Below are 16427 nucleotides of genomic sequence, written 5' to 3' on the forward strand. Positions count from 1 at the left end.
GTTTCTAGAGCTCACCCCCTCCCACTAGGGCAAGAAGGCAGAGAAGGGCAGAGACTATACCTAGGAGGCTGAGGCTTCTCCTCGGAGGAGGAGGGGGAGTTGGAGGGTGTGGAGAGGTCAGGCCCCGCTGAGAGATGTCCACGTCCACAAGTGACACAGTTTCACCTGAGGGATTCACAGACCAAGCATGTTACAGAAGCACCTTGCCCGCAGCTGAAGTCGAAAGCAAAGGAAAGCAAAGGGCAAGCAAGGGAGGCTAGAGGTCTCCGGCTCTCAAAAATCTCAAAACCTAATGCTTCCCAGAGCTGGAATCACCCCCAAACACCTGGGAAGTCAATTTTAAATTCTATCATTTCTTGGTCCTGTTAAAGGTCAAGGATTCTTTAGGACAGAAACATGGGATTAACAGTGGAAAGGCCAATTAATTGTGGTTGTGCCACTGACTACGTAACCTTAACAAGGGCTCTTTATTCAAATGGAACTCACAGCATTTATGTTTACAGATGTGTGTACCAATTTCTGCCTTAGGGAGCAAGGCAAGCAGCTTGTTACAAGTCCAAATGGACATGGAAAGCAAGTGCCAGAAAAATGTAAGAACTGCATGGTAACCTGAATGCAGATAAAGGTCCCAAGGTGAGCCCCAGCTTCTTCCTAAATGGCTTTCTACATCTAGATTTTCCAGAATATTCACTCATAAGAGAACCAACCATTTCACATATCAACTGATTCTTAATAGCTAAGGCTACCAAGGCCAAAAAGTGCATTTATAATCCTAATAATGAACTACTTCCACAGTCAGCCAAATCAGGTAAGCTCCAGAGGAGCTTGATGGGGGATGTCACATGGTTTCTCCTATTTCCTGCCTATCATGCAGTTCTGTTCTCTGCATATACCCTCCTTCTTGCGATCCAAGCCCATCTACCCTCTCTCCTCTTCAGTCACCAGAGGGAAAAGGGTATTATATAACAAAGGCTGACTGACAAGTTTTGGTAGGTCTGACCCACAGGGGGAGGACTCTCAAGATTTCTCTAATTTGGCCCTTAGGGTGTTACTTCCAACAACTTTTTCTCATTCAGGAGGCTGAATTAGCTCCTCAGCTAGAATTTTATTATTTCCCAATTAAGAAAATGAGGTAACCAATATCTCTAGAAGGCCAAGAGTTGGGCTTTCAGAATCTAATACACAGTTTTTTATAAAGGTCTTGAGCACTAATTAAGATAAGCAGAAAAGCTCTGCCAGGGGGACCTGGCTGGCATAGTCAGTAGAGCATGTGACTCTCGATCTCACGGTCATGAGTCGAGCCCCACGTAGGGCGCAGAGTTTACTGAAAGAAAGAGGGGTGCCTGGGTGGCTCAGTCATTAAGCGTCTGTCTTCGGCTCAGGTCATGATCCCAGGGTCCTGGGATCGAGCCCCGCATCGGGTTCCCTGCTCTGCGGGAAGCCTGCTTCTCCCTCTCCCACTCCCTCTGCTTGTGTTCCCTCTCTCGCTGTGTCTCTCTCCGTCAAAATAAAATAAAAAATAAAATCTTAAAAAAAAAAAGAGAGAGAGAGACAAAGAAAAAAAAGAAAGCTCTACTAAAAGTCATCAGCGGAAGCTCTGGGAAGCTGGGCCCAGACTCATCACATAGCTTAGTAACTGAGAGCCTAGCAGCCCAGAGCAATGCAGTGAGCCCAGACAAGTGTGTTTCCTGAAGGGTCAGAGATCTGGACAATAGGTATTTCACTTATTTATTTTTTTTTTTTTTAAGATTTTATTTATTTACTTGAGAGAGAGCACAAGCGGGGGTAGGGGCAGAGGGAGAAGGAGAAGCAGACTCCCCGCTGCACAGGGAGCCTGATGTGGGGCTTGATCCCAGAACCCTGAGATCATGACATGAGCTGAAGGCAGATGCTTAACTGACTGAACCAGCCACGCGCCCCTAGGTATAGCACTCAAGTAAAACATGTAATTAAAAAAAAAAAAGATGTAATTCAAGAGAGCTAAGGCTGTCTGAAACAGGAACACCAAACCTGAAAGTACAAATGTGGGTGAGCGTTCCTTACTTTAAAGAGGAAACAATTATTAACGAGAAAGACATGCTGCTACAGGGCAGGATTCTTTAATTCTGGGCTTCGGGTAAGAACAGAGGCCTCCCTCTCCACCTGTGCCTATTACAGACACCAACTCACTTCTTCTGACACCTCATGGCGGTCTATGCAGTAACGGGGGTCCCACTAGCCTGCTGATCATCTTCTGGCCATGTCCATTCCTAAATCATAATTCTTCCTGTCATCTTTTCGAGGGATACAACCTCCAAAGGAGTTTGAAGTTAGGAATTTTTGGTTGGGCCACAAACAATGAGGAGTACTCGTTCCTGAGACTGGAGGCAGAGTGCTAAAGACCTTCTCTACCACTTACTTAAGCAGGAGCTCCATATATGACTGACAAACGAAAACGCTCCCTATCTGAACAAGATCCCCATTAAGGAGAAGGCAGTTGCCCAAAGGATATTCAAGCACTTTCCTACTTGAGCAACTGTGTTCCCTGCTGCAATAGGAAAGACTTAAATTAGACACAGTGAAGAACTCTAACAGCTGCAAGAACTCCTGGCCCCTAAAATGGGTAAGACAAGAGTTCACATAATCCCCTTTGCCCAAAGTCTTTAAAAATAGACCAGATAATCGTGGATCATGTTTATTAGATCATCCATGAACTCCCTTGGAAGTAGGGACAGGAATTGTATGACTTCTAGAGAGTCCTTTATGCACTCTGAGCCTATAAATTTGTAATTCCTACTTTTAATTTATACGTGATGGCCCTGAACGAAGCACTGAGCACCTGCCAGGGCTACCTAATTACCTGCAAGCAGTCTCTATCTCCAACTAATAAGCCTCCAAAGTCAAGAACACATTCCACACCATAAAAATAGCCTCAACCCAACCCCAGCGGGCATGGAATGAAGGAAGTGGCTGCAGGCCCACCAGAAGCTCGCTCTGCGGTGCATCTGCAAGTGTCCCCGGACAGGTCTCAGAACACTCCTGCTTTCGGAGGTCAGAAGAAAAAGAGAGCGATCACCCTTACCTGTGAACAGGGGGCTGAAGGAGACCGGAGAAAAGGCACTTTGAGTTCTTGTCAACCTGGGTTTCCTAGGGGGTGAGAGAGCACACAGAGAATATAAGGGAGGATGGGGGAATGAACACATACACATTTAAGCCATTACGACACTCAATTCTAGACGCACTGAAAAACCAAGCAAATCCTAGTCACTGTCAACAACACTTTTGTAATACAGCCTAAAATTTAAAGGGGGAGAATGAAATAATTCAGGCAATTTCTTAAATAGATTTGGCTACAAAGTTCAGCCTACAAAGCCATGAGAAATCCCTTTGGATCTCTCCACACCCAGCATAATGGAAGAGTAAAACACCTTGAGTGGTAATTAGCAAGTCCATTTCTAGAGGAAGGAAGTCAGATGCAAGGCTGATTTTCATAAGGGAGCCAAGAAAATGGCTCTTGACCTGAGCAGGTGTCCTATCGGAGCAAACACTTTCCCTATGGCCCTGCCCCAAGGTGCAGGAGGTCCCAAAGGGAACCAGGGAATAGATTTGGACTTGAGAATGGCATAAGAAGCACAGGCAATGTTCAACCACTAAGATCCCTGATTTCTACACAAATGCCCTGAGCCATGGTACAAAGCCATCAGCTAACAAGGGGGCCCCCTCAGGTTCAGGGCTCTGCCCGGCTCCCAAAGAAAATGGCCCTTCCCCTCTCTGAGTGGCCAGTCACATGGCTCTCCCCATGACTTCTTGATCCTGCTCCGGGGAGCCAGCTGGAAAACCTAGATCTCCTGTGAAAAGATACACCAAAGGTAACTTCACTTTGTACCAATTTCAACTGGCTTTTCAGTGAGAAATGAAAGAAATCCAAAAGACTCTGACAAAGACTTTCTGGCCAGAAATGTGCTAAGCTCAAAAACCTCACCTCAGGCTGACTGAATTGACTACAAGGGAAAGAACTTGCAGAAGTGATAAAAATATGCTCTATCTGCACTGTGGCAGAGCTTATATGACTGCATATCCTTGCCAAAATTAACAGAACCGGACACCTAAAAAAAAAAAAAGGTGAATTTTAGGCGGTCATAAATTATACCTCAACAAACCAGACTTAAAAAAGAAAAAGGAAAAAACCCACGAATTGAGTGGCTGACTCTAGGCCTTATACCTGGCTCACCTTCCAAAATTACTCTCACCCAAAGGACTAAATAAAACTTCAAAGGCACCAACAGAGAAGCTGCACAGAAAATCCAAAATGAAACCCTATTTAAATTATTTGACTTTGGAAGATCTTTACGCATTTGTTTTAACACAGACGTCTAAGCTTCTCGAGACTCCCTTCAAACAGAAATTCAAAACCATACTGGGAAGACCTTACTCAGAAACAGCCAAGACGCTGGATTCCTATCTCACACTCCCTCTGCAACTTCTTCGATGCTGAGACTTCTCATCTAATGATGGTGCTCCCTGTACCTGCCCCACCCAAGGCACACACAGGAGACAGGGCTGCATCAAAACACGACACGACCACCCAGACTCCTCTGTTTATAAAAGTTGACCCTGATCGTCTGCAGCTTAGTTCCAACACTCCAGGGGGCTGGAATGGAAAGTTAATTCTGCTGGACATGAACTTTAAGACTGAAGAGCTTCCAAGCTGATTTTTATTTGATAACTTGTGGGTCCAACATTAAACCCAGCAAGTAGAAACCTAAAGCACTGGCCTCTCAAAGGGTTCACACCTCAGCCATTTGGCCGTTTGCCTCTTTTCAAAGGAAGCTGCATTACTCTGCCATCTGCCCATGCTGGGGACGAGGCTCTTCAGTGCCAAGCGCTGAAGAACGGCAGTACCCAAATGCACACATCTTGCGGGGGCTCATCTTCTCCCCCACCCCCGGCATTCTGCAGAAGAAAATCATAGTTTCTAGGATCTAGAAAAAGAAATACATCAGAATCTGAACACAGGCAGAGCCATTTGAGAGCCCTGGGATGGCTTTTTCTGGCAAATAAGGGGGCCTCGGGGCTGGAAGCTTGAAGAGGTAGAAGGTCTAGGGGGCTGATAGGCTAATAATAAAAATAAGTGCTTCCTTCTCTCTTCAGGTAGACGCTGTCTAACTAAAAATCCAAAGCAGTTTCTGTCTCAAGGATCCTGAGAGCATTCTAATGGCAGTCATTCATGAAAAGACCGATCTAGACAACTATAAAAAACAAAGCAAGGGAACAATTAACATAAAATTGAGGATGGTGGTTACGTGGGGGAGGGAAGAGATGTAATCAGGAAGCAACACACAGGGGTCTTCAAAGATACTGATAACATTCTATTTGCTAAGCTTAGTGGTGGGTACCCAAGTATGCAATTCATTATTATTATAGTACATACACTTTATGTATCTCCTTTTGTAGACATGAAGCATTTAAAACGATAAAAGCCCATCCAAGCTGGATGTGCCGTTTTGGGAAAACAACATGAATGATTCAGCTCCAGTAACATTTTTAACTAACCCTTCCATACTACATTCCCATGTTATTTTATTCCTCCCCAGATCATCCTGACAAGCATTAGGGTGCAAAGTTAAGTCATTTTAACTCTGCCAGTGGGCCACTTGCATCTTAGCGGCAGAAAGACTTGCGAGGTAGGGTGGGGTAGGATCTGGTGGGCTATACCTCAAGTGGCAGAAAAGGACAGAGGCAGCAGAAGACCTGAGGCAAAGGTCTTCTTTGGGGCTAGCAGTCCTTTGTGTCAGCTACACCATTGCTTCTGCTACAGATGACAAACAGAATGCCTGTGTCCACTTCCACTCTGCAAATTACTAACTGGACGGCAACAGATCCGTGGGATAAAATGGGTTACAAACATTAGACTAGATGGGCCAACAACACATTGATAAAACCAATGGCCACTTTTCAAATTCCTTGAAACCTAAAACATAAACCATGAAATAACGATGTCCTCCCTCTCTCTTGTCCATAAACCCCATCTACTGATGTCCTAAGACTTAAACATGTCCTTTTCTACAGTAACTCCCAAACTCGGATGTCCAAATGCCAGGTTTGATGGCCACAATTTACCTCTGCGCCTGCCAGAGCACACAGTGCCAAGTCAGCCAGCCCGTGCCATTTCCAACACATCATAAGCCAGTGTCTGTTCATGTGCTGCAGGCACAAAAACCATGTGTTCATTTGTAGTTCCAATACACAGACATCTGTGCAGCAAGGTCAGATCCAAAACTCCACCATTTGCCAACTGAAGAACCTATGGAGGGAACTTCCGGGGAAAAGCCAAGAGGTGTGGTCCAACGTCTAAAACCTTGGAATGATTTTAGCAGGGAAAATGTTAAGGAGTGAAAGGCACAGGCTGGAATGGACAGAGATTTCTGAAGTTAGGTTGCTCATTCCAAAAGATAAGATGCCAACCACAACCACTTTGTGGCACGAGAGTTGAAAAGATCCATGGAGTATGGACCCAAAACCCAAACCCAAAGTCAGAACTTCCTCAGCACACACCACAAAATCATCTTGTTCTCAGCACGTCAGGCTATTTCTCAAACAGATTCCCTGAGACCTGAAGACCCGAGGAAACAGAAAAGGCTTTCTCATGTCTGCCGGGTCTGTCCACGACAGCAGGGCCCCAGACTAATGCCAAGGCAGCCTGCCTCTCTTTCCAGAATTCTATCTTTTTTCCAAACAAATAGGAAACCACTACAGAACTGTTCTCCATTTTCCCACCTCACAATTACGAAGACTGCCAGTAATAATCTCAACTGTTAACTCGGAAAAAACAAACCTTGAAAAATGAACAAGGTACCCATTTCCAACCATGTATGTATTATGTGATGATTTTATTTTATTTTATTTTATTTTTATTTTTTAAAGATTTTATTTATTTATCTGACAGAGAGAGACACAGGGAGAGAGGGAACACAAGCAGGGGGAGTGGGAGAGGGAGAAACAGGCTTCCCGCCGAGCAGGGAGCCCGACGCGGGGCTGGATCCCAGGACCCCGGGATCATGACCTGAGCAGAAGGCAGATGCTTAACCGACTGAGCCACCCAGGCGCCCCTGATGTGATGATTTTAAAAGGTTAGATCAAATGCTGTTTCTCAGCAAATACAAAGGAAGACAATCATTTCAACATATGTGGAAAAGACAAGGGAACTTCACTGGTTTTCCTGAAATAGCAATTCTATATCACACCGAGGCCCTCAGGCATCAAGCCCAGCTCTTTGAATTCCAACATATGTGTGTTACAAGGCCTAGCCCAGTTCTCCAGAACAGAAACCTGATTAGTCGACGGGCCCATTTCTTCCTTCACTTGAAAAGGGTTCTCTAAGCTAATTCACACGAGACTTAAGACTCAGTATATCCAGGCAGGTCCATTTAGGACTCTAAAGCATCTGAAAGGAACTAAAGGTTTGCTTCATGTTAAAATATGGAAACTATCAAGCCTTATAAAATGACGGCAGGAAGTACTTTCTAGTGATAGCTGTGGGAAGGGCAGATGTGGAAAAGGGCAAAGAGAACCATATCCAGAGGTTACTGAAAAGCCCCAAATTATACAGCAAAGATTGCAGAGACTCGTAATTAACTCCAACTAACAATAAGGGAGGTCATATACCTTCTGGCAAAAGACTGTCATTTCTCACAGCCTCCAGGTCCTTACCAATCAAAACAAGAAAACAACCTAAAATTCCAAACTCATCCTTCTTCCCAACAGGGCGGACTTAGGAGGTGCAGATCCATAGAAATCACAACTACCCTAGCCAGACTTACCAAGTTTCTCACAGCTGCGAGGCTGCCAACAAGACTGGCACATAGTAAGCTGTGGAAAAGCTAACAAGCAAATCTAGCAGCACCAAATTCTAAGCATTAAAAAAAAATTACCAGTTCAATCTTATTCCTTCTCCTCCAAAAGCACAAAATATTCCATCTCAATTTCTCTTGTCTTCATTCAGTTCCTACAAGGACAGGAACAAGACAAGAATCACTCCCATTTTACAGATGGAAAAAAAAGAGGAAGCACGAAGAAGACAAAATTGGCCTACATTGCACAGATGCTGGAGTTGTAAGCAGAATCTAGATGTTCATGTTCTCTGTGCAACACACTGCCTCCTAATAGCAGTCAGCCAAACGTTCATACACAAATACCTAGCTCTTCTCCAATTCATCAGAAAAAGCCCTTGGACCAAAAAATGTAATTCTCCAGTGCCCTGAGCTAAGCTTCCTTGCAGAGCTACAGCCCAATTTGCTCTGCAGCAGAAATCTGTATTGTGCTTAGTGTGAGGGTTGGTAAAAGAGCAGCCAATGACCATTAAATTCTGCTTCCAAAGGCAAAAAACCGTATAATGTTATATGCCTTTTCCTCTTCCTAATCTATTAGACGTAGCAGCTAATTTCACGCCACACCTCATATTTGGCGTCTCTGGAATCTTAGACCAAGTCCTGGTCAATATGGAACAAAGGCAAGACAAACCACAAGAAAATTAGCAGTCTATCCTATGTCATTACCCACAGATTCAATCCTGCCCTCCCCCCATCTGATGAAAATTTCATCTATACTGGTAAGTGGAGCATCGAATGCAGAGCCTACAATAAAAATGCTGTTTAGGCAGCCACACATGTTTTAAGACCTGAGCTCCCAGCATAAGTTCACTGGGAAGCAAAGGCAGAAACATAGGTTTACCTGAGGCGGCAACACACATCAACCTACTGATTTCTTTAGGGAATTTGGGTTGGGTCTGATTCCCAAGATGATGCTCTGGCACAACTGTTCAGAAAGGGCAGCTAAGTCAAAATTTATTTAAGACACACTTTCCTCTTGGGGGCATGCAAACTCCCCTGAAAGGAGAGGTCCAAGGATGAGTGGTTCCCAGTCGAGGTCGTACTTCAGGGTCATGTGGGAAGCTTTGTAGAAATTCAAACTCTTGGGCCCTCAGACATACTGATCTTTTCCCAAAGCTCCCCACGTGATTCTGGTACACAGTAAAGTTCTCAAATCTACTGGTCTACCCGTTCTTCAGCCTTGGGTTGTGGTTGCCAGTGTGTCTCAAGAATCCACCATATGAGCTGCACCAAAACCAATTCCAATCTTTGTTCAGAATCCACTCGGCGGTGCAAACCACAATGGCAGTTACCACAAGGGAAGTCTCGCTTCTTGACACAAAAGTTGACAGCTTTTTAAACTAATATACAGACCTAACACTGAATGCCAGAGTGCTGTCCACCCTTCAGAAATGCAGAGAAAAAAAAAAAATCGACGTCCAAGTTTGGAATATTCATCAACTGGCCTAGAACTCACGGACCCATGTCTATACCTCACACTTAGAATACTCACATGGTCTTGAGAGCAAACTATTTTCTATTCTCCCAGACCGTGGTCAGCACACAGGCTTGAGATACCAAGTGTATCTAAGAAACCAACCAGGAAAGCATTAACATGTTGAATAGAGATACCCAAACAATTGCTGGCCTACAACTGCACGTGTGTCACATCATCTGTAGGCATGAGTGTGAAAGGGGTGGGGTAAACAGAAAGAATAATAAGCAAAATGGTTACAACACCAACTTTTTTGCCCCAAAGACCAAACATTTCCAGCAACCTCCCTACCAGATATAATGGTAGACAGACACCTTGGAAAACTTTAAAAGCCAGGCCAGGGTGGGGGGAGGGAGGATGGTTTCAAATCATCTCCCAACTGGAGGGATGCTAACCAGCTGAGAAATGTCACCGGAGTGAACTTCCTAAGAGTGAAAACTGTTCCCCCAATTAGCTCTGACGGAACGGGCGATGTCACCACCTTTAGCCCTAAGTCTCTGTGCCTCCTTATGAAAAGCACATCCTAGAACTGTCAGAAGCATGTTCGCAGCAGAATAAAAGGGAAATGAAACAAGACAAGGAGGTTTTGTCAGTCAGCCCCCCGGCCAGTCTCACCTCCCCGCGTCCAGCTCCCGGCCCGCAGAGCCTCCCATGTCTGTCAGGCTCGCAGCAGAAGTAGCCAGCTCTCCAGAAGGCCTCTTGCCGGCCCCATCCCCACCGCCGGATCCGCCGTTGCAGCTCTTCGTGCGAAAGAGGCGACTGAGGCGGATTTTGAGGGAGCCCTTCCGAGAAGGGCCCGCCAGTGGCCGGAGGGGCCCGGGAGGAGGCGGGGGCGGGGGCGGGGGCTGCGGCTCCCCTCTACCCAAGCGCCCTGGGGGGACCAAGTCCTGCATCGGGAAGGGCACCGGGGGTAATTCAGGACCCGGGGGCTGCAGCAGAAGCCGGCCGCCCCCTCCTCCTCCGCGGCCCGGGCTGCTGAGCTCCTCTTCCGAGCAGCTGTTAGTCTCCAGGCTCTCGGCCTCCGACTCCAAGCCCTCCAGGACCAGCAGCGCGTCGCTCGTCTCCGTGGGGTCCTCCCCGGTCTGCGGGGCGGCAGCAGGCGGCTGGGGCTGCGGAGGGGGCGGCTGCGGGGGGCACGGGCACGGGCAGCAACCCCCACCGACCGTCTTGACCCCTGGCGCCGCCGGCTGCCCGAGCCCCAGAGCCGCCAACTGCGCCTCCAGTCCAGCCGCCGGGCCCCAGGTCCGCTCGAGCGCCAACCCCGGCGGCAGGGCCTTGGGGTCCAGGGCACAGCGGTGCCGGGGACACAGCAGTTCCGAGGGTCCCGGCTCCGGGGCCGCCTCCGCGTCCTCCTCCTCCGGCGGCCGACCCACGTTGCGGAACACCATCAGCTGCGGCGGCCGGGAGCCCCGCGGACCGGGCCGCGCGAGGAAGGGTGGCGGCGGGGGGCCATGGCCCGGGGGCGGCGGCGGCGGGCCTGGTTCGGGGGCCGCCTCTCCATAGCCGAGCAGGCGGCTCAGGACGCGGTACGAAGCGGCCGCCGCCGCCGCCTCGCCATCCCGGAGCTCGGCCCCCTGCATCGGGGAGAGGGAGGGAGGGCGGGCGGCTGGGAGCCGGGCTGGGGTGGGGACTAGGCCGGGCCCCGCTGGAGCCCCGCCCGCCGCGGCCCCCGGAGCGACAGCGCTAACGGCCGCCGCGGCCTCTGCCTCATAGAGGGGGGCGGGGGGCGCGCGGAGCCCAGCGCGAGCCCAGGCTGCGCGCCGCCGCCGCCGCCGAGGACCGCCCCCGGATAGCGTCACTTCCGGGAGGCTGTGGCCACGCCCCCTCCCCAGGGCGTGCTCGCGCTGGCCTCGGCGGAGCGTGACGTTGAGTGCAGCCCGGGCCGCTATTGGCGGTGGGCGGCTTCTCGCCTGGCCGTTGGTCCCCTGGCCCGACCCTTGCTTTTTACTTCCCGGGCGCTGAGGCCGAAGCCGCCCCTCCCCGGTGCGGGGGGAGCGGCCGTGGAAAGCCTGGTTTGGTCCTGGCCGAGAGAGCGGCCGGCCTCTGGGAATACCTGTGATGTGGTCCCGCCTGTGCCGCTTGCGAGGTGTGACCGTGACCGAGTCATTTCTTCATTGACTAACTGTATCCCCGCTGGCTTCCAGTGAATGTTTGTGGAATGACACATGAATAATGTGTGTTCTAGAGCCAGTGGTGTGCTGATAAATGTTGAACAGCTGGCTCTCTGGGGGGAAGAGGGCATTACATGCATATATATATATATATATATATATGTACATAAGTTTATCATGAATTTTACTGATGTAAAGGTTGTATAGCACACAATTTACAAATGATAACAATAGTATACGATTGCAAATTCTATATAACCAATTGATTCTCAAGAATCCTTTCATTGGCTTTGGTCAAACCCTTGTATGGGTAGCCAACCTGTGGTTTCAGTTGACCAAGGAATCGCAGCATGAAATGTTGGTTGATGTTTTCCTCAATGTCAGTGTAAGAGGAAAATGAAAAAAATAAAGACGGTCTTAACTGGCAATTATGGGAGTGACTTGCTTGCTGAATCAGAAAACAGTTTTCAAATACTGAAAGAATATTCCCTTAATTTGGGGGGCACCTGGGTGGCTCAGTCGGTTAAGCATCTGCCTTCCGCTCAGGTGATGATCCCAGGGTCCTGAGATGGAGCCCACCTTGGGGCTCTTTGCTGGGTGGGGAGTCTGTTTCTCCCTCTCCCTCTGCAACCCCTCCCCACCCCCGCTTGTGTGCTCTCTCTCCCTCCCCCCTCTCTCTCAAATAAATGAATAAAATATTTTAAAAAAGATTTCCTTAATTTTTGTGCTATTCACAATGTAATGGCTACAGGCATAACACATTAAATTTAAATCTGAATTACTAACTTTCCCTCCATCACTTTCTTAAATCTAGATAATCGACAAAACACTAAATCAAGGCCCTGATTTGTAGCATTTGCTGATATCCATGGTGTAAATACTCCCACCATGGCTGATTTCAATTTTCAGAACACAGAGTTACTGGACACGGAGTTAGAAAGAGATGAGCAGTAGCATACCCTTATGTAATAGTTTCATCGTGCAGCTACAATAACAACCCCAGGAACATAGGTAAAGAGTAATAGTAAAATTATTAGAAAGTGATGAGTTTTGAAAATATATTACCTTTATTTTAAACATTTAATTATAAGTGTGCATAATTTAATTTTGAATAGTGGCTGTGTTTCACAACTGGCTTACAAAATTCCTGAAATTTTAACAGTTGACTTTCACAGTCCTGTATGAGCCAGCTTCACAGCATCTTCATACCTCAGTTTTCTCATCTGCAAAATAGGAATAAAGATGACTGCTTCACCTTCTTGCAGACATGCTGTGAAGATCAAATAAGAGAAAGCTTGCTGTGTAGAGGATACTGGACTGGAGGGGAGGGAGAGGACTGGACTGGAGACAGCAGGCCGGGAGATCAGCTAGGAAACTATTGTAATTGGCCCCTGAGAGATGTCGAGGGATGCAAGAGATAAGGAGGAACGATCAGCCAGCCAGCAGAACTTAGCAACTTTGTACCTGAGGGTGCACTGGAGTGAGGAGGGTATGAGTCCTGGAGCCAGAGAGAGCTTTTTAAAATGAAAATTTGTCGGGGCACCTGGCTGGCTCAGTCCGAAGAGCTTGCGACTCTTTATCTCAGGGTCATGAGTTCAAGCCCCATGTTGTGTGTAGAGATTACTTTAAAAATAAAATTAAAATTGGGGCACATGTGTGGCTCAGATGTTAAGTGTCTGCCTTCGGCTCAGGTCGTGATCCCAGGGTCCCGGGATCGAGCCCCATGTTGGGCTCCTGGCTCAGCGGGGCACCTGCTTCTCCCTCTCCCTCTGCCTCTTCCCCTGCTCATGCTCTCTCTCTCTCTTTCTCTCTCTCTCTCTCTCTCTATCTCTGTGTCTCAAATGAATAAATAAAATCTTAAAAAAATTAAAATAAAAAAATAATAACATGGAAATTTGTCTATAACCCATGATTATAACCCTTCGTGGTTTCCCATTGTTCTTAGGCTGAAGAGAAAACCCCTTAAGGAGGCCTATGGGGTCCTGTGTGATCTGACCCCTGCTTCCGTCTGGCCTCATCTCCCACCAACCTTCACTTTGTTCTCCCGCCCCTGCAGTTCCGCTAGCCCTGTGTGAGGCTCACACACACATGGCCATTACATAAGCTATTCCCTTTTCTTGAAAGGCTTTTTCCTTCTCTTTTTGCTTAGTAAACTCCTACTCATCCTTAAGTTGAACTCACTCCTCACTACCTCAGGGAAATCTCTCTGACTGGGTCCTTACTTCTCTCCACCTAGCTCCCAGACCGCTCTTTTGTCACACTGACGAAACAGCTGTGATTTTTCATCTCTCCGTGGGGTTATTTGATTAAAATCTGTCTTCCCTACTAAGCTGTAAACTCCACAAGGGCAGGAGCCAGGTTGGCTTTTTGCCCATCATGGACTCTTCCCCATACCAGAGACGCTGCAGGGCACAGAGTGAACCATGGAAATATAAGCGTGGCATGGTTGTTCAACCTCATGCTTTGCAAGGGGCTCCTGATACAAACTCATGTCTAGTTCTGCACAGCACACCATCTTTCCTTGCCCGTGAAGAAACGGACGCTCAGAGAGTTATTTACCTAAGGTCACACAATTCGAAAAGGTACAGTGGAATTCAAAACCACCCACTCTCCTTCAGCTCCCTGGCAGGTGTCATTCAGGTTTCTGGAGAAAAGAAGAGAAATTGCTATAGGATCACAGAACAGCGGAGGCTTTAGAAGACCCCCCAAGATGCCTGGTTGTCTCTGGAAAACCTCCCTAGCCCATGAATGCAAGGTCTGTAGCTCTGCAGCGCCCTCTGCTGTCCAGCTACTTTCTTGGCCTGGGAGGGAAGCTATGTCCCCACCTGGCGTGTCCCCATCTGGGGTCTTTCCACTGCTCCAGAGCACACAGAGGCACAGGACAACACACAGAAGCTCTTTCAAAGGCAGGGCAAGGAATACTGCCTTTCTCCATTTCCTTAAATGTCCAGGCCTGTAGCCCAGGTCCTGGGAAAAAGCACTGAAAATTCACCTTCAAGCAAAGGAAGTGTTATCTTGGGATTTGTGTGTATTTGTTGAACAGGTCTTGTGTCTACGCATATCTCTTTCACTGAGGCCCATCTAGGTGGTCCCTGAAGAGGTAGGACCCTAGTTTCAAAGGTTTGAGAAGAAAAGCCCAGAGAACTGAAACCAGTCCTGAGGTCACTTAGTCATTCAGCAATGGGCTAGGCCTCGGGACTGCAGTGATGAGGGAGATAGGGACTGTCCTTGCCCCTCTGGAGCTCGCCAGCTACTTTGAGTCCTAATCACACCATTTCCCGGATGGATGACCAAGAACAAATAATCTAGTATCTTTGCACCTGTGTTTTATTGGCAAAAAATAGTTCAGTAATAATCCCCCCCAGGGGCTTTTGTGGGGGTTAAATGAACACTTACACAGAAATGCTAAAACATGACACAAACATTAGTAGTTATTATTATGAAAAGCTTCTTGGGGGACCAAAACAATTATTATTGTGTCTTCATACAATGTGTTTATGGCCCTCCACTAACAGTGACCAGTAAGGCCAAGAGCTTGGAATGGGTGTCTTTTCCCCTCCATCCCTCTCTCTTAGCACACAGAATCAGAGAGGCTGAGGAGAGAGCTATGCATGCGTCATAGAGGTCTGACTCCGCTCACCGGCTTCATGGCTTTGAGAAGGTCAGCTGCGCCGGCCTGCAGTTTTAGTTTTGGTTTCCTTTTCTATCGGAGAAAGGCCCGGGCTAGAGGCCCTTCCAGTTCTGCCATCACAGGGGTTCTGCTGGGGGGCTGCCCTCAAGCCCCTCCTCTCCCTCCCACTCTGACGTTCCCACTTAGGATCCAACGCAGAATTGTTTGCAAAGCCCACCGGTAAAGGAAGGGGAGTTTCTAGAAACCACCACCCATCCCTTCCTGCATACAGTCAGTGCTCTGGGACATCAAAGGTTTAAGGGAGTGGGCAGAGCAAGAGAGGAAGAAGCCAAGAGACAGCTTGTGTATGTGGGGCCAGCTCTCTGGGGGGTGGGGAGCACAGCAGTGATGTAAGACAGCAGGAAGAGGAAGGCAGGAGCGTTGTTCTATGGCTACCTGCAAGAATCCACACCCTGCTGGGGCACCTGGGGGGCTTGGTCCATTAAGCATCTGCCTTTGCCTCCGGTTGTGATCCCGGGGTCCTGGGATGGAGCCCTGGGTCGGGCTCCCTGCTCGGCGGGGAGTCTGCTCCTCCCTCTGCCTCTGCCCCGACCTGCCGTTTGTACCTCTCTCTCTCTTTGTCCCAAATGATAAAGGAATCTTTAAAAAAAAGAGGGGGGGGCGCCTGGGTGGCTCAGTCGTTAAGCGTCTGCCTTCGGCTCAGGTCACGATCCCACCTGGGATCGAGCCCCGCATCGGGCTCCCTGCTCGGCAGGAAGCCTGCTTCTCCCTCCCCCACTCCCCCTGCTTGTGTTCCCTCTCTCGCTGTGTCTCTCTCTGTCAAATAAATAAATAAAATCTTTAAAAAAAAAAAAAAAAGAACCCACACCTTCTGGATCCAAGGAAGTGCTAACTCGATTCCCCCAACCACCAGTTATCATGTCCAGCTAAGGGAAGTTGTGGGGGTAAGAAAACCAGGAAGAGCAAGAGAGATTAGGCACCTTTTTGTGAAGAAAGGAAGAGAGGATTTAGGATGACAAAATGAAGGTGGAAGAAGCAGAAGCAAAACTTTGTTCACTCTCTTCTTCCTGTCGCCATTACACACGCATACACGCACGCGCACCCCCCCACTGGCTGTGGTTGTTAACTGTGTGGTGCTGGAGCAGACAGGCTCCCCTGGGTGGGGAGGTGAAGACCGGTTGGAGGCTCCCACTCTGTCATGAACGACAGTGACAGTGTGATCCTAGGGGGAGTCCTTCTACCTCTCAGGGCCTTGATTCACGCCTCTTAAGCTCTTAAGCTTAACGAGGCTTGAATAACAGGGTCATGGGAGTTTGATGGGGGCCAGTGTTGAGAGTCAGAGC

The 16427-nt window shown here is 48.3% G+C and overlaps 1 protein-coding gene across 3 annotated transcripts in view; it reads right to left on the reverse strand.

Annotated features, from left to right (window-relative positions):
* Positions 1–11112, reverse strand: part of SOCS7 (suppressor of cytokine signaling 7) — a 31183-nt gene extending 20071 nt beyond the window's left edge. Inside the window, exons 1-3 of one of the 3 annotated variants that reach the window (XM_006744894.3) lie at positions 9958–11112; positions 3062–3126; positions 61–165 (exon numbers count right to left, since the gene is read on the reverse strand). In XM_006744894.3, the coding sequence (XP_006744957.2) occupies positions 61–165; positions 3062–3126; positions 9958–10922 (1135 nt within the window). In that variant the 5' untranslated portion in view covers positions 10923–11112. The remainder of the gene's footprint in view (positions 1–60; positions 166–3061; positions 3127–9957) is intronic. The other 2 variants (XM_081805104.1, XM_081805105.1) reach the window with 2 other exon arrangements.
* Between the last annotated feature and the right edge of the window lie 5315 nt (positions 11113–16427).

This window comes from Leptonychotes weddellii, chromosome 15 (assembly GCF_054177405.1).
Source record: "Leptonychotes weddellii isolate Sample4059 chromosome 15, ASM5417740v2, whole genome shotgun sequence".
NCBI classification, from domain to species: domain Eukaryota; kingdom Metazoa; phylum Chordata; class Mammalia; order Carnivora; family Phocidae; genus Leptonychotes; species Leptonychotes weddellii.